The sequence below is a fragment of the Quercus lobata genome, chromosome 8, assembly GCF_001633185.2.
Source record: "Quercus lobata isolate SW786 chromosome 8, ValleyOak3.0 Primary Assembly, whole genome shotgun sequence".
NCBI classification, from domain to species: Eukaryota; Viridiplantae; Streptophyta; class Magnoliopsida; order Fagales; family Fagaceae; genus Quercus; species Quercus lobata.
In genome coordinates, this window is record NC_044911.1 from 12,413,874 (window position 1) to 12,438,587 (window position 24,714).

Genomic DNA, 24,714 nt, shown 5'->3' on the forward strand with positions numbered 1-24,714 from the left:
GTTCTCGGCAGGTCCGAGGTCTCACAGGAAGGAAGGACAAGAACGACCTAGAAACAGCTTGGGGAAAAGATCTAGAATATCTACGTCATTAAAAAAGGGTACGCTGGGAAATATAACAATCAGGGAAAGCTGCCCTTACTGCCATTCAATACTCTGCACCTGACAGAGCCATATTCTCCAGCTTTTACAACCACTCCCAACCACTCTGGGTATGGGCGGATGGGACAAGTATCAGTTTGGGAAAATCGAACCCCACACGTGGACGTTGGATAAGGAAGGCAGGCTAGTATAAAAGGAAAGATAAGCAATCCGGGGAGAGGGACTGGGAAAAATGGCCAAAAACCAGAGCCTCCCAGCCCGCCTCCAGGAGAAAGACTCCCATGGCGAACACGACTTAAATCATATACGAACGTTACCAAAACCCGCCGTTTGGTGACCAGGGCCTAGCCTTTCAAACCCACGCTCTACAAATGATATTGTTTGGGCCTTTTTATGTGCGAGCCCAACACTGTTATGGTTCGTTACGAATCGTGTCCTTACAATTGGCGCCGTCTGTGGGGAAGGCTTGTGTGTTGGCATAGGCGGTAGGTCGGGACAGTTCCCTTGTCATTTCTAGCGGCCGGTTGTTGAGTTCTAGCGTAAAGTTCCACTAGGGGCTACGCTTTGTAGCGTCAACCGCATAGATGGTTCAGGGGCTCGGCCGAGGAGATAATTCCCTCAAGGCCAGGGTCTCATGCCATAACCGAGGGGCTATTTTCCCCCAACTACTTAGAAGAGAAAACTGAGTTTTGGACAGAACCAAGGTATTGTATGGTCCTCGGACTCAAACCTATGGGGAAACCAACTACTTAGAAGAGAAAACTGAGTTTTGGACAGAACCAAAGTATTGTATGGTCCTCGGACTCAAACCTATGGGGAAACCAACTACTTAGATGAGAAAACTGAGTTTTGGACAGAACCAAGGTATTGTATGGTCCTCGGACTCAAACCTATGGGGAAACCAACTACTTAGAAGAGAAAACTGAGTTTTGTACAGAATCAAGGTTTTGTATGGTCCTCGGACTCAAACCTATGGGGAAACCAACTACTTAGATGAGAAAACTTAGTTTTGGACAGAACCAAGGTATTGTATGGTCCTCGGACTCAAACCTATGGGGAAACCAACTACTTAGATGAGAAAACTGAGTTTTGGACAGAACCAAGGTATTGTATGGTCCTCGGACTCAAACCTATGGGGAAACCAACTACTTAGATGAGAAAACTGAGTTTTGGACAAAACCAAGGTATTGTATGGTCTCGGACTCAAACCTATGGGGAAACCAACTACTTAGAAGAGAAAACTGAGTTTTGGACAGACCAAGGTATTGTATGGTCCTCGGACTCAAACCTATGGGGAAACCAACTACTTAGATGAGAAAACTGAGTTTTGGACAGAACCAAGGTATTGTATGGTCGTCGGACTCAAACCTATGGGGAAACCAACTACTTAGATGAGAAAACTGAGTTTTGGACAGAACCAAGGTATTGTATGGTCCTCGGACTCAAACCTATGGGGAAACCAACTACTTAGATGAGAAAACTAAGTTTTGGACAGAACCAAGGTATTGTATGGTCCTCGGACTCAAACCTATGGGGAAACCAACTACTTAGAAGAGAAAACTGAGTTTTGGACAGAACCAAGGTATTGTATGGTCCTCGGACTCAAACCTATGGGGAAACCAACTACTTAGATGAGAAAACTGAGTTTTGGACAGAACCAAGGTATTGTATGGTCCTCGGACTCAAACCTATGGGGAAACCAACTACTTAGAAGAGAAAACTAAGTTTTGGACAGAACCAAGGTATTGTATGGTCCTCGGACTCAAACTTATGGGGAAACCAACTACTTAGATAAGAAAACTGAGTTTTGGACAGAACCAAGGTATTGTATGGTCCTCGGACTCAAACCTATGGGGAAACCAACTACTTAGATGAGAAAACTGAGTTTTGGATAGAACCAAGGTATTATATGGTCGTCGGACTCAAAACCTATGGAGAAACCAATTACTTAGTTGAACTCAAACCTATGGTAAGGTCAGCTACTTAATAAAGATTCTAAGTTGCTCAACCTCGGCTCAAATACCATAAAAGGTTAAAACTATTTAAATTGTTAGAAAGATGGTGAAACACCCTATTACTCAGCAACCTGGAGGGGCTGTTCATTTCCGGGTTATATGTCTTCGGATGATTACCTCCTGCACCGCACCTAGCATTCAGTTGTCATCTCGGCTATTTTTGGGGTTAGTGTTGTTTTCACAGGTCGACAGTGTTGTGCCAAGTAACTTTGATTAAATTCATAATAATAACTTTTCCTTAGCAAAGGTTTTTGACCCTAAGTGTCATTAGTTCAAGTCTGCATTGTTGTGCCGAACAGCACTCGTAAGTCCATAACAGCGCCTTTTTCCTTGATAAAGGACTTCAGCCCTAAGTCTTGTGCTCTAAGGTTGGCGGTATTGTGCCAGGCCGACCCAATAAGCTCATCATAATGTCCTTTCTTTTTCTTCCTAGTAGGGGTTTCAGCCCTAAGTATCACTTGTTCGATTCAGTATTATTAAGTCGGATAGTTTCTATAAACACAAAACAAGATCTTTTTATTAACTAGGATTTCGGTCCTAGACGTCGGTCAAAGTGTAAAAATAAAAAGAATTTACAAGATTGTATATCTGTTCACGGCGTAATCATTTCGGAAATGAAGAGATAGAGCATATGAAATAAAGCGATGACCATTTTTATTAATATAAAGAGGTATTACAACGTACAAATAAGGGCTTAAACAAGCCTATACAGAAGGTGGATTACAAAAATAATCAAAAAAAAAACAACAACAATATCACAAATAAATAGTCTGATGTCTTTTTCTCTCGTCTTCGAAGCCCTTCCAAACTCTGCTCCAGTAGCGTCCATATTGAGAGAAGGACTTTCTTTAGAAGAAGAGGGAGGAGATGAAGAGAAAGAAGGAGGAGAAGAAGAGAGAGGAGAAGAAGAGGAAGAAGGAAAAACGCCAGGATGGATCTGGCAGTGGAATGAAGAAGAAAGAGAGGCAAAATGAGGCACCAGTGAAGGAAGAGAGGAAGAAGCAGGGACACTTGGTCCCTGCGTCAGTCCTGACTCCTAACACGCTAGTGCCATGTTAGTTATGCTCATAAGAGAGCGACTGGTACTGATAATGGGTGACCCCAGCTCAGTCACGCCGAAAGTTTGACGTGACGAGCCCCTGCTTCGGATTTTGGCTGAAAGGAAGGTAAGAAGGATCTTGAGTATCCACCATCCCTGCCCTGACCGAGCCATTTTGAGTCTCATAAGAATATGGTGTTTCTGGGAGATGTACGGTTCCTCCATTACTTATTCCTATCTCGAACGTATCACGATTTAAGGTGTAACTGGTGAGTAAAGTAAACTCTGAAGGAGGATAAGGGCATCAGATTTCAGAAGGGTGAAAAGGGTCACTGTATAAGAGAAAGAGCCTCCTACTTTTCTTCTTATATGAAGAACAAAACGGAAGGTATTTAATCTGTCCAGATTTCCAAGCAGATCTGTAAACGAAAAATGTACCCGTTCCACTTCCCCACATTGTCAACGAACCGTTGAAATTGAATAGTCTCGTGAATGGAAGTCATTAAAGACGCGTTTCGAATAATCAAACGACGGAGACGCATTGTGAATGAATTCATAGTAATGTCTCGTAGTCCGGTATGTTTCCTGGGTAGATAAAAAAGACGCCAGTATTAATGAAAGACAGAGTTAAACGAGCCATAATAAAGGCTTGACTTTATCAAAATCCTCCTCTCCGACCATAAGTCGGGCAGTAGGATTTTGAGGGGCTATTGTGGGGCCCAATAGTTCGTGGCCCAGGCCCATTTACACGTTGGGGCCTAAGGCCCGAGCCGAGAAGGGTTATAGCCCAGGGTAGGTAATACAAGTACAAAATAGCCTTGTGCCACAACCGAGGACAATTCGGTCCTCGGCAGGTCCGAGGTCTCACAGGAAGGAAGGACAAGAACGACCTAGAAACAGCTTGGGGAAAAGATCTAGAATATCTACGTCATTAAAAAAGGGTACGCTGGGAAATATAACGACCAGTGAAAGCTGCCCTTACTGCCATTCAATACTCTGCACCTAACAGAGCCATATTCTCCAACTTTTACAACCACCCCCAACCACTCTGGGTATGGGCGAATGGGACAAGTATCAGTTTGGGAAAATCGAACCCCACACGTGGACGTTGGATAAGGAAGGCAGGCTAGTATAAAAGGAAAGATAAGCAATCTGGGGAGAGGGGCTGGGAAAAATGGCCAAAAACCATAGCCTCCCAGCCCGCCTCCAGGAGAAAGACTCCCATGGCGAACACGACTTAAATCATATACGAACGTTACCAAAACCCGCCGTTTGGTGACCAAGGCCTAGCTTTTCAAACCTACGCTCTACAAATGATATTGTTTAGGCCTTTTTACGTGCGAGCCCAACACTGTTATGGTTCGTTACGAATCGTGTCCTTACAATTACTTTTTAAAGATTATGAAAATTCAGGAATTAAAGTTCCAAAATTTTGCAATAAAAAACCAAAAAAAAAAAAATTGATTAACGAAAATTTTTTGGGAATAAAATATTATACTAATAATTAGCAAAAAATATTAATTAATGTTGCAAACCAATACATAATACTATGCATACTTTACATAAATAAGTATTAAGTGATAATATTCAAAATATAAATATAAAAAAAAAAAAAAAAAGGGGACAACATGAATAAATCCAATTTGAAAAAATAAATTTCATTTTGTTTAAAAAAATTATATAAAAAATCCTATTAACTTAATAGTGGTGTATTTAGTTGATCCAAAAAAATAATAAAGCATATGCTTTCGTGCCTAATCACATCTAGGAAATAATAAAGCATTCAAAATATTGAAAGGCAATTTAAATTCATGTATGCTTGCATGAGATACGTACTTGTCCACCATTGCTGGAAAAAAACACAATAACAAAGAAGAGAAATACATACATGTAATACTTTGGATGGTAGGTTTGATAAAAACTTCTACTATGGATTTTACAGACATCAAATTTCCTAAGTAATAAGAGGAAGAAAAAAAAAGGAGAGTTAGATTTCTAAACACATAGAAATTATAAAAGAATGAGAATTACTAATAATAATGGGGGAGAGAAAAGAAGAAGATGTTGCTATGCCTAAGAATATATAAGAATACATAGAAAAATGTAATATATATAGAAAATTTTCAGTTATAAGGAAGTTAGATTTCTAATCACTCTAGAAATTATAAGAGAAGAAGAGTTAATTTAGGATATATGTTTTATCCACAACATAAAAATGTCATATAGATTGAATGAAAAAAAAAAAAAAATGTTGACAACAATGACATGAACGTAAGTAATAATAAAAAATAATTAAAAAAATAAAATAAAAAAAGAAGAAGAAGTAAGTAAACGTGAATGATGCTAATAAGGAAATAGGATAGATTTTTAAAAAAAAAAAGTTATAATCAATTTAGAATTTTAAGGTTATCTAAAGAAGAAGAAGTAAAACTCAATGTAACTTATTTTTTAAAGTTATCTAAAGATGACTTATTTCAGGCACCTAATTTGAAATTTTTTAGATAAAAATGTGTCATCTATATCAATTAACATAGGCTTGGGCCTCATGTGTATCAATTAGTTAGAATTCTACATTAACGTTAATCATAATTCTATATTAAGTTTTAGTGTTTATCCAAAGAATAAAAAGTGAAGGAAGGATGTAGGGACAAGGGACCAAAATAGTATATTGGGTCTTGGGCCTTGTTCGAGGACATTGATAGGTCCGAGGAGAAGCAAATAGTTGTTAAACGTTGTAGACACCCCATTTTACAACTTGCATTTAATTAACCAGTAGATCTTCAGATTTGTGATACAAAACAAATCTTGATGTTCTAACGATCATAATGGTATGTCATGAGTTTTGATCGGACCACCTGATCAAAAGCTATCATACAAACAATTTTCAATGATCATGGCTTGCCTACATGATGGGCCTGATCGCGTCATGTTCTAAACACTTAATTTTGATTGGTTTTCACAAGAATTAATTTAAAATTAATCAAGTGTGATTTTTGATTGGATTTCATTTTATTTCATTTTTTTAAGAAAATAATAAAAAATGTTTTTTTTTTTTTTTTATGGCATCTTATCTGCTCTTTTAAAAAAAATTCCAGAGATATGATCCATGAAAAATTCAAAAAAAAAGAAAAAGAAAAAATGCTCAAAAAACGTCATTATCTTCAGCAGTAACTTGAATCGCATTTTTGGTCAGAGAAATGTTGAAATTTGGATTTCTCTATTTCTATAAAAGTTGTAGAGAATTAAATTTCCTTTCAAAAAACATCAATTGCGAATCAATTGGAATTTTGAGCAGCAAGTTATGGCCAAAATATGAAACAGGTGCAGAAGACAACACAAATTCAGCATTATCTTCAATTTTCTCTCAAAATTTCAAGTGAGTTCAACGTCAAATCTGTTCAAGCCTATCTAATAGACTTATCCTTTCCCTTTGCTTCAGAAGAAATATTTTTGAAAAATAAAATGGGTAAAGAAACAGATACAGCCTATGAAAAAATTCAAAAATGCTCAAAAGACGTTACTATTTTCAGCAGCAATTTGAAACACATTTTTGGCATGGATAAATTTGAAATTTGGCTTTCTCTATTTTTGAAAAAGTTGTAGATAATTGAATTTCCTTTCAAAAAAAACCCATCTTGAATCAATTGGAATTTTGATCGGAAAATTGGAGCCAAAATACGAAGTAGGTGCAGCATCATTTCAAAATTTGAATGGGGATCAACACCAAATCCGTCCCCAGCTCATTTAAACAGGTTATCTCCTCCCTTAGCTTCAGAAGAAAGCTAATAACTTAGCTTTAAAGCTAATCCATCCCTTCCCCTATAAATAGAGAGGACCTCTTCCATTCTTTGGACCCGGAATTCCCTCTAGAGAGCTAGTGAGAAAGCGGAAAAAAAAAAACTATTGAGCAACCATTGTTCTTACTTTGGTTGTAGTTGAGTTCTTCCTTGCTTTCTCCCTAACCCTTTAGTTGATCATTTCCCCTTTTAATTTATGCTGGTAAGTAGTTAACTTTTTTTTATTCTTTATACATGCTAGAATAAATGCTTACAAATCATTATTCACTTCTTTTATGCTATGCTTGGATGAACATGCCTATGTCTTATTGGTTTTCTATTACATGCTTAGATGAACATTTCTACGCCAATACACAATTTTCTTTTGAATGCTTAGATGAGCACTTCTAGGCTAAAACACAACTTTCTCTTTAATACTTAGATGAACATGTCTAGGTAGTTGTTTTACATTTTTAAATGCTTGAACAAACATGTCAAAGTATTTTGATTTTGTCTAGATAAACATGTCTAGGGTTTTTCTTTTACTTCTCTTCATAATTGCTTGGATGATCAAATATGCTTAAAGGTTTTATTTTTATTTGCTTCTCTTTGCAATTATGTTGATGACAAATAACATGACAATTTTGTTTTTCCTCACATGCTTAAATGAACATCTCTAGGCTAGGAATTCTTTATTTATATTGATCTCTTGGATGAACATCCCATTACCTTCATTTTTTGTTATCTAACAAGTTTTATTTATTTATTTTTTTTTTCTCTTTATGTCAAATTCCCCTAACATATATTTATTTACACTTCCTGCAAATCACATGTTTATATGACATATTCTTTGTATTTGTTTAACATAATATGACATTGGCCACCTTAACCTAGGAGACCGGTTTTACCGGGCGAGATGGGTGCTTAATCCCTTCCCATCTCGTAAATTAGCCTCCGAACCAAGATCAAGGGTTCTAGACAATGTTTTTTTTGTATATACAATTTTACCTTTTTTAGAATGTAACTAGGAAATAAAGTAATGTAATTTACTTTTCTTAGATTGTACCTAGGACAAAAAGTATTGTAAATTTTTATTACAAAATTCGATGTAAATTGTCATATACATTAATACAACAGAAGTATTTTTCATTAAAGGTTTTCTTGTTTTTCCTTTTTAAATTAAATAAGTGGCGACTCCATGTAAAACCCTCGATCTAGGGGGGAGCACATTTTTACAAACGTTTCCAATTCAAGTCTCAAAGATGGGGAACAAGTGAGAGGTTGTTCGAGGAGGAACTCCTTCTCGGATATGATAAATATAGTTCACAATATGTACTCCATCTGTTAGCATAATCCTCCAAGAGACTCTAATGATAGAGACATGCTTCATGAACATACGAGAAGGAAGGAAACCTAAAAATATCTAAGGAAAAACTGCTACCACTGCTTTAAATGCACTGCAGCTACTTTTCTAGCCGCATTTATGCGGAGAAGACCTCTGAACAATACTACCTTGGCTACCACAACTCACAGAAAATCAGAGAGAGTATCTGATGGGACAGATACTCAAGGTTCAGATGATCAACAAGTGGAGGGTGAAGATGATCCAAAGGAGGATATATAAGGTGAAATACTCTTCATGGAGAGGGGATTGGAAAAAGAAGAAAGAGAATATTGTAGCAATACAAATTATCTTTGTATCCAACTGTGATCAATATATTTAATGTTGATTTCCTCGGACTGAAAGTCCATTAAGATCAATACTTCTTATTCGTGCTTGATTGTCATTTAGTTTAATATTAGCCGTTGTTCAATTCATTAGGATTTTGTTCTTGGACTCACTCTCTATAAATTTATTGTATTGGACTCATTGGGCCGAGATCTCATACACTTTGGATTTGGGCCACAAATCGGGACCCTACAAAGGGATTGGATGAAGAGTTTGGATTGTAACCAAACTAAAGTTTTTAATCAACTTAGAAATTATAGGAGAAGAAGATAACAACAAAAAGAATTTATATATATTAGATAGATTGATATTAGATTTTTTTTTTTAACATTAAAATTAATACCCAAAAAAAAAAAAATCTTACATGAAGCAGTATTTTATTTTATTATTTTTTTTGCAGTATTTTTTTTAGAGAAAAAACGAATTAGAGTCCTGATTTTTTGAATTATAAATAAGAATGAATTATAGTGCTGATTAATCTAATATTAATCTACAATTTTTTTAGACATGAATTAGAGTCCTGATAGTATACTATTCCTTTTTAGTTCTTTAAAAATCTAAAAATTTAATAAAATTTTTGTAATTTGGTGAAATCATGTGACGCAACCATGACTTCTAAACCCAACTTTTATTATATATAATATTAAATTTTAGTGTTTATCCAAAGAATAAAAAAGTGAAGGAAGGGATTGGATGAAGAGTTTGGATTGTAATTGTGCATACCCAACTTCTGCTCGACAGACTAGGCTTAGGGTTGGGCTCACAACTTACTTGTAGAGTGGGCCTAGTATTTCCTAATAAGGGCAGTTCCTCACCAAGTAACCCAATGACACCCCTTAGCTCCTATGAACACCCTTACTTTCCTCTCTGTGTTGCTCTCCCCCTTAGTATTGCTAGCTCTCTCTCTCTCTCTCTCTCTCTCTCTCTCTCTTCAAAATTGCCAACCCCCTTCTTCTCATTCTATTCTCCTATTTATAGTTTGAGGTGGGTGGAGGCGTTATGATTACTCTTTGATCTCACTCGTGCGGGTGGGGTCCAATCTAATTATTCCTTATAGGAATATGCTCTGTTGAGAATGGTTGTAATGGCATTGGAGCTGGTTCTAGCCTCCAAAAGGCTGCTCGGCAACGATATTTCCCAAGGTAATACTGGGCTATCGAGAACATAGGCTGTCACATTCTCGATCAAGTTAAAGTTGATCGATAGGGGCTTACTTCTGATACGTTTAAGACAAGATGGACTCATTATGGTATTTGGGCTCAGATTGGGCCTTAAAATGCGTTCGGACCAAGGCCAAAGGTCCAATGGGAATGGGATCATGTACTATACCATAAGACTAGGGCCCAAGGCTCAATGGGTCTAGGATCATATCCCATACAGTAATCAAGTTAAGGTTTTTAATCAACTTAGAAATTATAGGAGAAGAAGATAACAACAAAAAGAATTTATATTTATTAGCTAGATTGATATTAGATTTTTTTTTTTTTTAACGTTAAAATTAATACCAAAAAAAAAAAAATCTTATGTGAAGCAATATATATATATATTTTAGAAATAAAAATGAATTAGAGTCCTGATTAATCTAATATTAATATGCAGTTTTTTTTTACATAAATTAGAGTTTTGGTAGTATACTACTCCTTTTTAGTTTTTTAAAAATCTAAAAATCCAAAAAAAAAAAAAAAATTCTGCAATTTGGTGAAGCCATTTGGTGCAACCATGGCTTCTAAGCTCAATTTTTATTATATAGCATATGAAAAATCTAAAAAAAAAATTCTGCAATTTGGTGAAACTACTTGGCGTAACACGGCTTCTAAGCTTAATTTTTATTATATAGTATATGATTTTTGTATAAGTTAGATGTCTATCTAGATAAGCTTTGGCCTTTTATATATATGACTGTTCATTGTTACTTTTGTCCTTCTTGACCAACCAAATGAATTTATTTAATCTAGTTGGGCATTAAAGTGATTGGATGGATTTATATGTGAATTTGCGAGATAACATCGCTAGGATGCAGCAAGCAAAGGCCCCACTCCATGGACCATTAGTTTAATGGGCTAACCCTGCCCTACATGGATGGGCAGCAATCACAATTCACAAACAATTGGTTATTAAAGTTAACTATAGATTGTAAACACTAGATTATTTAAAACAATTTTTATCAAAATAGACAAGGGAATTTGGAGCAACGGTTTTGGGTTGAAAATTTATAGAGTTGCCTGGCATATTTGGAATGCAAGATATTGTTTACAGCTCCTGAGGATTCTTGCTCCGAGGGAATGTAGTGCAGGAGATTTTCCAGAATGAATTTTTGGAGGACTTGAAGTGCCTTATGAATTGAGGTGGAGATGGATTTGGACCATTTGGTTCGGCTGGGTTTTTGGCTTGTGTCGACTCCAATATTCACCCTCACTGTCCTCCTCGAATTAATATTTTCAATATCTCAAACAAAGTAATATTTTCAATATCTCAAATAAAATATTCCTATTGATAACTCATTTTCTGCTTTTATAGTCATTAGCATTCTCTGAGGGTTCGAGTCCCCTCTTTCTCACTTGCTGTAACAATTAGGAAAAAAAAAAAAACGTGGGAAACCAATATCATTTATTTATATATTACTATCCTGCTAGGAATTAAAAGTCTTGCTAAATGAAAAATACATTATAGTTAAATAATCCTACCAAGAGAGACATAGTCAAAATGTTTGAAAACATTTTGATTTGCAATAGGAACAAAAATTACTAGAAGTATATATATTTAGCTCTGACCAATAGGAGCATTCTACGAAGGAGGACAAACTAACTATAAGTTTCGTTGTTTTTGGTGCCCATTTTCGAATAAAGTGGTGAGAATTTCTTTGAGATGCTTGTTGTAGACGCATGGTCGTTCAGCCTCAACAAGGTGACCTGCTTTCTCTATATATTGCAGTGTTGCTCTGTCTCCCAATTGCCTGTCATCACAATCACAATCACAATCACAATCACAATCAAGCCCTAATTAGTATCATCTTTAAAACAACCCAAATAAGACCCATTTCCATTGTATAGTATTTGCTTTCTTTTTTCTTTTTTCTCTTTTTGCCAAAATATTGTATTTTCTTTCAAAGTTTTTTTTTGATATGTGATAGAAATTTTATTCTAGTTTAATGAAAATGTATATAATTATATATATGTGAAGTTCCTTCTTAAAGAATCCTGGCTTTGCCCTCCTTACCCTATGAGCACTTATACCTATAAAGTGACCATCACACTAAAGTTCTATAGTGGTTTTCAAGTTTCAATTAGTGTCATCATTGTATTTAAAATCTTTGATTAATGAATTGTTAAAGCTCAGCACAGGCGAAAAACATTAACTGAGCATAAAACGCCACCATTCTACTCAAGAAATCCCAAGTTAGAGAAGAGAGTAGACGACGCCGTTCAACTTAAGACACATGAATGATGAAACGATGTCGTTCAACTTAAACGAGTTGCTTCAGTTAAAACAGACATGGGAGAAGCAAATACTTTTCAGTTTTATTTTGTTAGATTAGTTACTACTTCATTCCACATGTGCATACCTTATTGGTTAGTAACTTAGCTGATAGTGTGAAATTCTGTTAGCTCAATATTTTCCTTTTCTTCTTTGTTGCTTTGTTCTACTTGTATATAGACAAAGCAACTTATGCATTGTACATATGTACTTTTACATTGTTTGTGTTTAGTTAGATAGAAAATATTTTCAAGTGTTTGGTTATATTCTTGAAAGTACTCTAGAAAAATATTTTTCAAATGTTTAGTTGCATTTTTGAAAATGTTAAGGAAAACATAGTTTTTAGTTTTTACTACTTTCCCACATTTCTTCATCTTTCAAGCACCACGGTCGAAGGTTGGCCATTGAAGACCAAGGACGTTAATGGGGGGGAGGTGGTTGGGTAACAAATAGTGAAGGGTGAGGGATAAAGGTTCGGTTGATGAGTATTGAGTAAGGTGAAAAATGGTTTACGGAAAATGAAAATATAAACTAATATAAGCCATAAATGCTCTTATTGTATGATCAACTAAAATACAATTTTCAATTGACTAATATTTTCAGTTTTCTGCACCCAAACACCCGTTACTGTGAAAAATGTTTATCGAAAATCAATTTCAGCTCGATTTATCATTGTTAATAAGAGAAATCCATTCTATTTAGATAGAGTCTTCTTGAGTGAGAGAGATGTTTGTTATGACTCGTTGGCATGGTATTAAGGAAACATACCTCATCAAATTGTTAACAACTTCCATGTTGAAAATGATGTCGTTCTCTCCCCACAGAAGCTGTACCCGCTACAAGAACAATATGCGATCAATGGTTAAAAACAAATATCTTAAGACCATATATATATTTCCTTTGTCCTCATTTCTCAAAGCTCAAATTAAAAAAACTGGACAAATTATGATCGAGGAAACGTCAAAAAGATTTTGGGGCGTTACTCGAACGACTAGTGTGGGAGCTGACAAAATAGTCAAGGATTGAATCACGTGTCATATATGGACAATATTGCAAAAGATCAATCACATCTTGATGGTTGCAACTATTTCAAACACGTAATTTTTGTTGTACTTCCTTTTTTTTTTTAGGAACTGTTGTACTTCCTATTATGTGTAAGAGTAAGGTAAAAAACAAGATATATCATACAATAAAAATTACACATCTAATATTTTGATTTTGTCAAATAGATGTCATGATCCTCTTACTTTATATATATATATATATATATATATATAAACACACACCAAGTTGAAATATTTTCTCTATTTTACATTGAATTTTAATCAATGACAGTACGTACTAATTAGAGTCTTTTGGCTAAATATTGCAAAAAATGGAGTTTATTGTTGTTATAGGTACTGTTCAAAGTTATTTAACAAAATGAGGAGAAATACTGAATTTCGGCAACACCGTTGTTGAAATCATAAGAAAAAGTATGAGAGAGAAGAAAGTTGAGTAATGTGACTGGGAGGGAGAAAAAATGAATTTCAATAATGGTATTATCGAAATTCATTCCACTGTCCAAGCATTGCCTGTGAAGTGCTCTAGTGAGAGTGCCTAAATGAGATTTACCAATTGTGGCAACCAAGTTGCCAAAATTGTAGGGAATTGAGGAGAGAGAAAATATGAATTGTGGCAACCAAGTTGCCGAAAATGGGAGGGAAAAAAAAAAAGAAAGAATTGTGGTTGCCGATCTTGGGAGGAATTAAAAAAAAAATGTTACGTCTACAATATTTTTACAATATTTTCATAACAAATCATAGGTGATTAGTTGTTATTAGTTCAAATTTGAATTTAACACTGAAATTACTTTTTCAATCCAACAATAATAACTAGTAACAACCTACCATTTAGAATTTATTGTAAAAATGGTATGCACATATCATTTCTCAAAAAAAATAGTGCCCATTAATTTATGGTAATGGTATTGTTGAAATAGAAGGAAAAAAAAAATTATGTTACCATTGGTTTGTGAGGGAAAAAAATTATTTGATTTTTGACAATGACATTACCGAAATAAGGGTGAGATTATACGAAATTTAAAACATTCCCTACCATAGACACGTACAGTTCAAAATGGATATCTTTTCTTCTAGATTGTGCAATTATTCATGTCAGGGGAGGGGTCCAATAGGGTCCTACTGAGTTCAAAAGTTTGACAATGTACAATGCTTGTTACAAATTTTCCGACAATGTCATTGTCAAAAATCAAACATTTTTTTTTTACTCTTTTAGTAATGTTATTGTCACGAACCAATTGCAACAATTTTTTTCTTCCTATGTCATTGTCATAAATCAGTAGTCACTTTCTTTTCTTTATTTTTTAGAAATGATATGTGAATATCATTTTTACAACAAATCATAAATGATAGGTTGTTACTAGTTGTTATTGTTGGATTAAAAAAGTAATCTTAGTGTTAAATTCAAATTTAAACTAATAACAACTAATCACCTATGATTTGTTGTGAAAATATTATAAAAACATTGTGAACATAGAACTTTTTTTATTTTTAATTTCTCCCCAAATTTTGGCAACCACAATTCTTTTTTTTTTTCCTCCTATTTTTGGTAACTTTGTTGCCACAATTAATATTTTCTCTCTCCTCAATTCCCTACAATTTCGGCCACTTGGTTGCCACAATTGGTAAATCTCATTCAGGCACTCCCACTAGAGCACTTCACCGGCAGTGGAATGAATTTCTATAATACCAATATTGGAATTCATTTTTTCTCCTTTCTAGTCACATCATTCAACTTTCTTCTCTCTCATACTTTTTCTTACAATTTCGACAATGATATTGCCGAAATTCAGTCTCTCTTCTCATTTTGCTAAATAATTTTAAACAGTACCTATAACAACAATAAACTTCTTATTTTGTAATATTTAATCAAAAGACTCTACAAATTAGGTTCCGCGTTAGTACGTGCAAATTATATAACTAGCTTTGCACTTGATACTTGAGTCCCAATTGCGTTAATTGCGTACTTTGGGTCCTCAGTAAAAAATATTATTATATTCATCGGCATTATATAAAACTGTAGACATGAGTTGTTGTGAACTTAATTGCAGCAGAAAATATTAATTTTAGCCAGTGAGGATACTTCTGCATTCGTGCCGTACGTAGCTTGAATATGAAAAGGTAAATGCAACCAAAAAAAAAAAATCAAAACATTACCATATTTTCATGTTTTACTGTTCTGTCAAAAAAAGAGAAACATGTTTTTATTGAAAAATTAATCTAAATTTATATTAAAGTTTACTTGAATTGGTGTGAGTAAGTTTTGGAGTTGAACAGGTAAATTACTCCTTATGCTATTATTAAGTTTTGGAGTTGAACAGGTAAATTACTCCTTATGCTATTATATATGGACCGACGTGAGTTTTCTTATAATTTAAATTAAAGTGATGGATTCCTATGTAGGTTGATATATGCTAATTTGAAAATAATGTGAAATTATTGTGGCTTTTTTTTATCATGTTCATAGTTGAAATACAACGAGTGTAGTGTTACTTTTTGTAAGAAATAATTAAGGAAAATTCAAACATGATGAAACTGATCACAGGTAGTGATGAGTACTGAGCAGTCAATTAAAATTTGTATTAATCAAGAATTGGTTTGGGGGAAAAGAAAAGAAAAAGGAAAACGTTATAGACGAAATGACTTTAAAAATATATATATATATATATATATATATATGAATGGTAATGAAATGACTTAAAAGCATTCTAGGGAAACAAATGCATGCATCAAACACTCTTATATTAATTTTGCTAATAAAATCCTATAAGATAAGAGTAGGTTTAATATAATTTAACCGTGTATTTTGCTAAAGAAATCGGGGAGAAGTGAAAACGAAGGAAAAGTTTTTTTTTTTTCGAAGGAAAAGTGGAAAAACATATGTTACTACAATTTTTTTAGAGAATAATGTGGAAGGACATAGAACTTTATTGTTACTACAAATATGACAAAAGAATTCCATTTCCTAATTGTCTAGAACACCCTAATACCAATGTAGTAGGATTCTTTTTTTATTTAAGATTTATCATCTTCATAGAATTATCATAGTAAATATAAACCATATATTTGACACGTCCCATTTTTAGCATAAATTTATATAATTTTAATTTCTCAAACACTCAAATTCAAACCTGAGGATGATGAGGAATGGTAAAGTCCTTATCATCAATGACTAAAGCCTTGAGTAATTCTTCTCTTTGCTCTCTGTTGTCAAACATTATCTGCGTAGTCATTGAGATCAATCCATGAGCAACAAAGTATTTAATGTTTGAATAGTCGTATCTTTTACATGTTAATTAGAATATATAAGCATGTAAATCCTGGATATCTCCATTAAAAATATAAGGAGGTGTCAATTAATTGAACTATAAAACTCTTAACATTGAAATATTTTTTTAGTATGTCACTTAATTACATACAAGATAACTCTAAAAACTCCGTAGGATTTTAATCCACAATATCAATTTGCTGCATAAATAAAAGAAGCTATGCATGTCCATGTGGAAAAGACAGTAAATACCATAGCTAGGGTGACCATGATGAAGTATATATATATATATTTTTTGATAACACCATGATGAAGCATATATATATATATATATGATATAATATTACATACCTCCAAATAATGTTTGTAAATGAAATTAGGGATTCTAGGCAACTTGAAGGTGGCAATGTCAAAAAGTACTTTCACACCTTGGACAGTATCTGGAAGCAAATAATCAGACCAGGACTTGAACCCAATCCTCTCAAGGGCTGCATCACTGATGGACTTGGTCAAGGCCATGGCAGAGCAAGTGAGCACTATAGACTCAACCAAGTCCGGGTACAACTCAGCCATCTTGAACCCAACCATCCCACCATAGCTCAACCCCACCAAGGTGCACCTCTCCACACCTAGTTTCTTGAGACCCTTTGCCACACACTCAGCTTGAAACTCCAGTGACCGCTCTGATCTGTCAGTGATTGAACCGCCAAAGAAGAGTAAATCAGGCACATAAACTTTGTACTTTCTTGCTAGAGCTAACACTTGGGACTGCCACGTTATAATACCATCAGCTGCAAACCCATGAATGAATACAACAGCTTTATTATTATTGCTGTTTTTGGATTTGTTTGGAGTTTCATTAGGGACCCAGAAATTCATTACAGTTCCTGGCTCGATTTCCACTGTTTGGGGTCTCATCCCGACTAGCTTCATTAGCCAACGTAACAACGGCTTGTACACTGCAAAAATGTTCACCATCTCTCTCACACACACACACGCTGACACGCACAAACGCACACAAAGGAATGAAGAAATCCTAGCATATATAGAGAAATGTGACTTGTGAGGGATGTAGAGGGCAGTAATTTTCTTTTTTTCATCCAAAAAAAAGTAATTTTCTTTTTTGACTTTTATACTTTTCTTTTTCCTTTTTTTTTTTTTTTTAATCAGAGTTGTAAAGTGAATTGTGAAACTGAATAGGAATTGACTTTTCTTCTGATGCTTGGAAGTTGGAAATTGGAAATCGGAAGAAATATAGAAAGTTAGAAAACGTGTACATCTTGGATATGGGCCCATCTGAGCCGGGACGCTATTTATTGGCCAAGCCCCCTAAATTTAAGTCACAGATTACTCGTCTAGTCTCTGCTTGTTTGTTTGTTTGTTTGTTTTTTTTTTTTTTTTTTTTTTTTTTTTTTTTTTTGATAAGATTACTCGTCCAGCTTCATTAGCCAACGTAACAGCGGCTTGTGCACTGCAAAAATGTTCATCTCTCTCTCTCTCACACGCACACAAAGGAATGAAGAAATCCCAGCATATAGAGAGATGTGACTTGTGAGAGACTATAGAGGGTAGTAATTTTCTTTTTGAATTATAGTTTTCTTTTTCCTCTTTTTTTTTTTGGTTGTTGTTTAATCAGGGTTGTAAAGTGAATTATGAAATTGAATAGAATTAGAATAGAAATTGACTTTTCTTCTGATGCTTGGAACTAAGGAAGAAATATAATAAGCTGATATAGAAAGTTAGAAAACGTGTACATCTTGGATATGGGCCCATTTGGCCGGGACGGAGCCATTTATTGGCCTTGGGCCATGCCCCAAAATTTAAGTCAAAGATTACTCGTCTAGTTTGTTGTTGTTGATGTTTTTTTTGTTTAGTTTTGTTTTTTTTTTCAACGTGTAATAAACACAACTCTATGTAGGTAACTAATTTTAGCAATTTGACTTAATAAAATTAAATTTTCCCCCGTTAATAATATCATTGGCCCTCTTAAACAAAACAAAAAGCCTATTAAAAATTTTACTGATATAGCAAACCCAAAAATAATAGCCTAACAATAAAAAGCTAAAGAAAATTTAGCCTTATTAATCAATTTTACCAAAAAATTGGCCCGGCCCTTAAAAATATTTGAAACAAAACCAATTTTAATCTTATATATCAAATCATTCCATCAAATTCCTAAAATAAAAAACTAAAATAATTTAAAAAAAAAAACTAAATGTGAAGACGCATATAGCACTGAGCTTGAGTATAAAATCTTGAGCTCTTGACAATGAGTGTTGAACCTGTTGGGCTTTTGGGATCAAACAGTGAATGGATGCAACAACGGTGAGCTTCTTAAAACCAACCATAATTGTCAAAACATAAATTGTATTGTGAATAGAATTTTTTTTTTTTTTTTTTAATAGTGTATCTTATCATATTGTATTTCGTAAAATACACAAATATTTAATAAAATTATAATAAATTATACATATACATATATAAAAACGTATATTCATAAATTCGAAATATATTCAAGCAATAACCAATTTCATCATTAATTATGTAATAATATTTAACAGAGCTAATTAAATAAATCAAATAAACATATGTTTATAACATACACAATTAAATTGATTAAAATCAAAAGTGATAATATATGATATAGGAGCCAAAATAATAATTTATTTTCATCATCTTGTCTAATCAACTCCATCTAAGTTAATGTTATAATCATGTTCAACATTGTGCAAAATTATTTCTTTATTAACATTTTCTTCATCACTATCAACATTTTCATTAACATTTTCTTCATCACCAATATCAACATTTACTATCTCTTTTCTTATTCTTTTATTCTAATATTTTTCTTTATATTTCATCTTGGCATTCTAGCCTCTTAGACTTATAACAATAATAATAAAATAAAATTAATTATATTTTCATTCAATACATTATTCATAACATAGAAAAGAAATTTACAAATATAAAGTGAAGTGCCAGGTGTATGGTCCAAATTTTGTAGGAGAAAAAGAAGAATGGAGAAAAGTCATGAACATGTTATTTTATTGATGACAATTAAGTATCCCAATAATTTTGTGTTAAAAACAAGTCTAACACCCTGTTTAAATCAAATAAAACCATAATTTTATTTTTCAAAAAGACCTCATTTTAAAAAAACATCTATGTATCATACGATACGTATAATTCAATGATACGATACGATTTATACAATACACACTTATGTATCGAACAATTTATAAGCACTTACAACAGAAAACTTTTTGTACATGATATGATATGTATCATATGATACGTATTGCATATTGTATGATACTGACAACTAAGGATCTAACAGTGAAGACAATAAGGGATGCAATAACGTTTGGTTTAGACGAAGGAGAAATTGAGTTACAAACTTCTAGTAGGTACAAATAAGAAAGAAGAAAAATGTTTAATTGAGATTTGATATGTAACTGAGACATCACTTGATAAGTTTTGAAAATATTGTATAATTTTTTCTCCCCCCTAAAACGCTACAAGGCACTAAGTTTTGAAAAGGTTACAAGGCTAACAACATTGGCATCATGTGTGTCAAATGCTAAATTTTTGGTATTTGGTACACGAAACACAAAAAAACCAACATTTATGAGATGTGTCAAATGCCAAAAAAATCATTTGACATTTCCTATAGTACAAATTTATCAATGGCGCAGTATGGTCAAAAAAGCTAAAAATATTTAGTATTATTTTATGAAACTTTTTTCTCTCCTTAATATGTCTCTCTCTCTCTTTCTCTTCTTTATCAATCGGTGTTTCTTGGTTGTGGCTGTGGTTATTGTGGTGGTTGTAGTGCTGTTTTTTTGGGTTGTTGTTGTGGGTGTTTTTTTGGTGGTTATTGGTTGATTTTGATGGGTTAACCAATAGGTGTTTCTACCACGTTGTGGTGGCCCGATTTCGGTGTGTTAAATAAAGCGACAATAGATAGACAGGTATATGACTTATTACAATAGCTAAACTCTAGTTATTACAAAACTCTAGTTACAAATTCTTGGACAATTTGGTTCGATTGGGTTTTGGGCTTGGGCTACTCCAGTATTTTCCATAAATGTCCATCTTGAATTAGTATCTTTTTAATTTATAAGTGAAATCTTGATTTGCGGTTTAAATACTGATTTATCATTTCATAATCATGGATTTGATATATCAACTATAAGGACTCAATTTTGAAACGACCCAAAATGATGTTGGGTTCGCACGTAAAAAGGCCCAAACAATATCACTTATAAAGCGTGAGTTTGAAAGGCTAGGCCTTGGTCACCGAACGAGGGTTAGTCGTCTTGTTTGTACAGAATTAGGCCGTGTTCGCTCGAGGAGTCTTTCTCCTTGAGGCGGTCTGGGAGGCTCTGGTTCTTGGCCTTTTTTCCCAGCCCCCCTTTTTTGGCGCATCAACCTTCACATTATATAGCCCTTCTTGGTTGATCTTAGCCCTCCACTTGTTGATCGGGTAGGTGTCTACTTCAGTATCCGTCCCATCAACTGCCTCCCCTTACTTTTTGTTAGTTGCGATAATCGAAGTCACCCTGCTCAGGCGTCTTTTCTCATCAATATGGTTAGGACGTTGGCGGGTGCATTTAATGCGGAAGGGACGTATTTACCTTGAACTAGTTTCGCACTGTACCCTCACGTGGGTCCCATTCTACTCGCCTCTCTTTCAGGGGACTTTTTGGGGGCAGCCTTCAACGAGATGTTGCTCTTCCCTTTGAAGTCTTGGAGTGCCGAAGACAGGGTCATCCTCGGCTGTGCTCCCGGCATTTCAGCCTTTCTCTATTCGTCCTCGGTAAATACCCTCCTCGGCACGGGCCCTGAGCCCTAGTAAAGTGTGGGCCGGATCATAAGTTCCCTGGCCCCACAATAGCCCCTCAAAATCCTGCTATCCGGCTCCTCGGACGGATATGAGGGTTTTGATGACATCAGACATCTGTCAATGCCTGTCAATCCTTATCACCTATCGATTCCTGAGACTTTTCGTCTGCCCGAGACACGTTCCTGGAGACTTTGGAAGGTGAAGCGTGGCCTCATTAAATGCGGGCGACTCTGTGTTTCCCACGTTCTACGGCATGATAGAGATCTAACGATGGGAATTCCTTGGCCTTCATGGGCAGGAAAATTCGTGCAGTTACTCTCAACAGGAAGCATAAATGATTTTTGGAACGGATTTGTCTCTTCAGTTTTGTACTTAAGAGTTCTAGTGCGTATACCCTGGGTTCATTTGAACTTTCGTCCAAACTCAAGTCTATCTCCAGCACAAAAAGCCTGTCCGAAGCGTCTTTCCTCTTTTCTGTAAGTTCCCTGCCTCCATTAACTCGTGCTTTTTCTTTTCTGGGTTTATTTTTCTCTGGTTCCCTTTCTTCTCCCGTCGCTGGTTGAGTTTGTTTAGTAAATCGTAGAGATGGTTAAATTGAGACTGAGGAAATTAGTCGATACTGAGGAGGCGATGAAAAAGTTCATCGCCGATTACAGGATTCCTCCCAACGTAAGTCTGAGGCATTGTAAGATGGGGGAGTGGTACTATCTGAGAGGAACGGACGAGGTGGTAATTCCTGTCCTTGCCTTCGTAGAGGGGGGTATGAGAATCCCCATGGGGCCGGTCACAAAGGGTTACCTCAGGCACTTCCGATTAGCCCCCACCCAGTGCACCGGCAACATGTTTAGGATTCTGGGTTATGTGGATGCCTTAAACGAAAAGATGGGGCTAAAATTGACCTACCACGACGTGAATTGGTGCTATAATCTCCAAAATTTGAAGGGAAAATCCTACTATATGAAGACGAGAGACGAGAGGGTTCGACTAATTCAATGCCTCCCAGATTCCAACAAGGGACTAAACAAGGATTTCCTTATCGTCTCCGGTGAATGGCATGATGGCGATTCATGCCCCATGGTAGAAGGAGAACCAGGTGGGGTATAGGGAATGGAAGGGCGCCGACCCTTTGTGCTATTCTAATTTGATGTGGTTCGGTAACTAACCATGCGCTTGTGTGTTTTTTTTTTTTTTTTTTTTTTTTTTTTTTTTTTTGCCGATCCACACGCTTTTCACCCGCACTTTCACCTAGTTAACCGGGTGGACTTGGAGACTGTTCTTCAAGTGGCAGTTTTCGTAAATGACGGAGATGGTCAAGTCCGAGCCGCTCACAAAATCTTAGGGTATGCTCCCCTTCAGAAGTCATTTGCCGACTCCAGGCACGTGATCAGCGCCAGCCGTCCTCGGCTTCCAAAAATTACCGTGGTCGAATCAGGGTTTTTAATCTCTGAAGGGTCATCTGTCCCAGAAGGCATCCCACTGGTGGACCACTCCTCATCTCATCAAGTAGCGAAGGACGAAGGCGAGTTAGATCAATCCGATGAGGGATTTGGGGTATTTGACCTAGCCGACCAATCCGAGGAATCTTTTGGTGATATAGGTGACCCGGCCTTGTCCAAGGCGAAATTGTCATTAGTAGGCACATCTTCCCAAACCGGGATGGGACTTAAAAGAAAACCTCCGACTAGCTTATTCGACCTCCTCGAGGGTCAACCAGGGAAGGGTGCGCAAGGAACACCGTAATCCAGCGCTCCGTCTTCACCACCTCAGCCCCAGACCATCCAGACTAGGTCATCCTCCACAAAGTCGCAGCCACAATCTCCCCGCCCCAAACTTCCTGCTCCACCCCAACCAGCTCTGCCTCCTCGGCCGGGGCCCACTGACTCAAAGAGGAAGAGGAGTCCCAAGGGTAAGGAAGCCATGGATGGGGGAAAATCCCAATCTTCCAAGGAGAGGGATGAAGCCCCGCGTGTGAAGCAATTGAAGATTGGGATCCAAAGCAAGGGTAAGGAGACCGAAACCCAATCCGCCCAAAGCAAGGGAAAGGGGATCGAAGCCCAATCCTTGCCAAGCGCTTGGCTTCCCGCCCCAATGCTCCATGGGAGGCCATTGCTGGAAACCGCGTCCATGAGGGACCTTGGAGATGGCGAGGGGGGTTATGTGACCGACGCATTAAGGAGAACTATGCTGCTTCCCAATGACGTGGATGAGTTGAAGAAAATGAGGATGCAGGAGGTTTTCCTCAGTACGAAGAGGTACTTGGGAATGGTAAGGCTCTTGAAACCTAAAACTTTATTAACTCTTGCTCCCTGTTTTATCATTCACAATGCATTTTCCTCACTTGACAGGCTCTTCAGGCCACATATAGAATGGAGGAGGAAGTTAACAAGCACAGTAAGGCCACCAAGAATGAACGCTCCAAACGCCTAGACGCCTCTCGGACTCTCAAAGCTTCCGAGGACGACCTCGCAAAGGCTAAGGACGCCTTAAAGGAGGCTATCCGAGAATGAGATAGTGCCTCGGCGGGTTTAGAGGGTGCTCAAAAACAGGCCGAGGAACAAGCAAAACGTCTACTCGAAGCCGAGGATTAGTTGCGAATAGCCAAGGAGCAGATCAGTGATTTAAAGAAGAGACTGATCTTGGCGAAGAATAATAAAGGCGTGGCAGAGTATGCCCGGGACGAAGCCATAAGGGCCAAGCGGGAGGCTGAGTTTGCCAAAAACGAGGCTGAGGCTGCCAAGGAAACGGCTGAGGATGAGGGTTACAACACAGGGGTAGCTGAAACCCAAGCCTCCCTTAAAGCCCAAATTCCGGAGTATGCAAGCTATACTGCTCCCAGGTTTAGGAAGAGGCCTTAAAGCGAGCTGGGGTGGATGCTTCGTCTGATTTGTGGAAAGCGGAGAGCATATGCTACCCTACAACCATCCGTGAGGCCGCCTCCACCAGCTCCGAGGCTGTGAGCGACCAACATGAGGGAGGGGTCACTCAGTCGGAAGCTGCACAGGTCTGCGCCTCTCTTGGCGAGCCGCTTAAAGGGGGAGAGCTTCATGAGGTGATAGAAGCGCCTGAACGTATGGATCCCGAGGTACCCAAAGAGGATGCCGAGCCGATGATCAGCGCTCAGATCCCTGATGTCGAAGAGCCAGCCATACTTGCCCAACCCCTGCAGGCAATTCCCCTCGCTGTGGTCCCCAAGAGTACCAACACTGACCCTACTCAGTCTTCCCCAGAAGGGATTGTCCTCCAGGGCGTCGAAGCTGGTCCTGTTCTGCCTTCCTAGGATGTGGCCGACACAGAATTGAAGAAGTAGAAACCCCGGCCAGCCTCCGTATTTGCTTTTAGTTTAATGACTAACTAGTTTCTTTTTTATTTTGAAAACTTTGTAGTCTGTTGGTAGTTTGAACCTGTTG

General features: G+C 36.4%; 1 protein-coding gene across 1 annotated transcript; it reads right to left on the bottom strand.

The window, feature by feature from the left end:
- Nucleotides 1-11,353: 11,353 nt before the first annotated feature.
- Nucleotides 11,354-17,439, bottom strand: LOC115957953 (2-hydroxy-6-oxononadienedioate/2-hydroxy-6-oxononatrienedioate hydrolase-like). The gene is made up of 4 exons (XM_031076308.1): nucleotides 16,813-17,439; nucleotides 16,325-16,414; nucleotides 12,901-12,968; nucleotides 11,354-11,611 (listed from the first exon to the last, which is right to left on the bottom strand). The coding sequence occupies exons 1-4, from the start codon at nucleotides 17,437-17,439 to the stop codon at nucleotides 11,464-11,466; spliced, it is 933 nt and encodes a 310-aa protein (XP_030932168.1). The 3' UTR covers nucleotides 11,354-11,463.
- Between the last annotated feature and the right edge of the window lie 7,275 nt (nucleotides 17,440-24,714).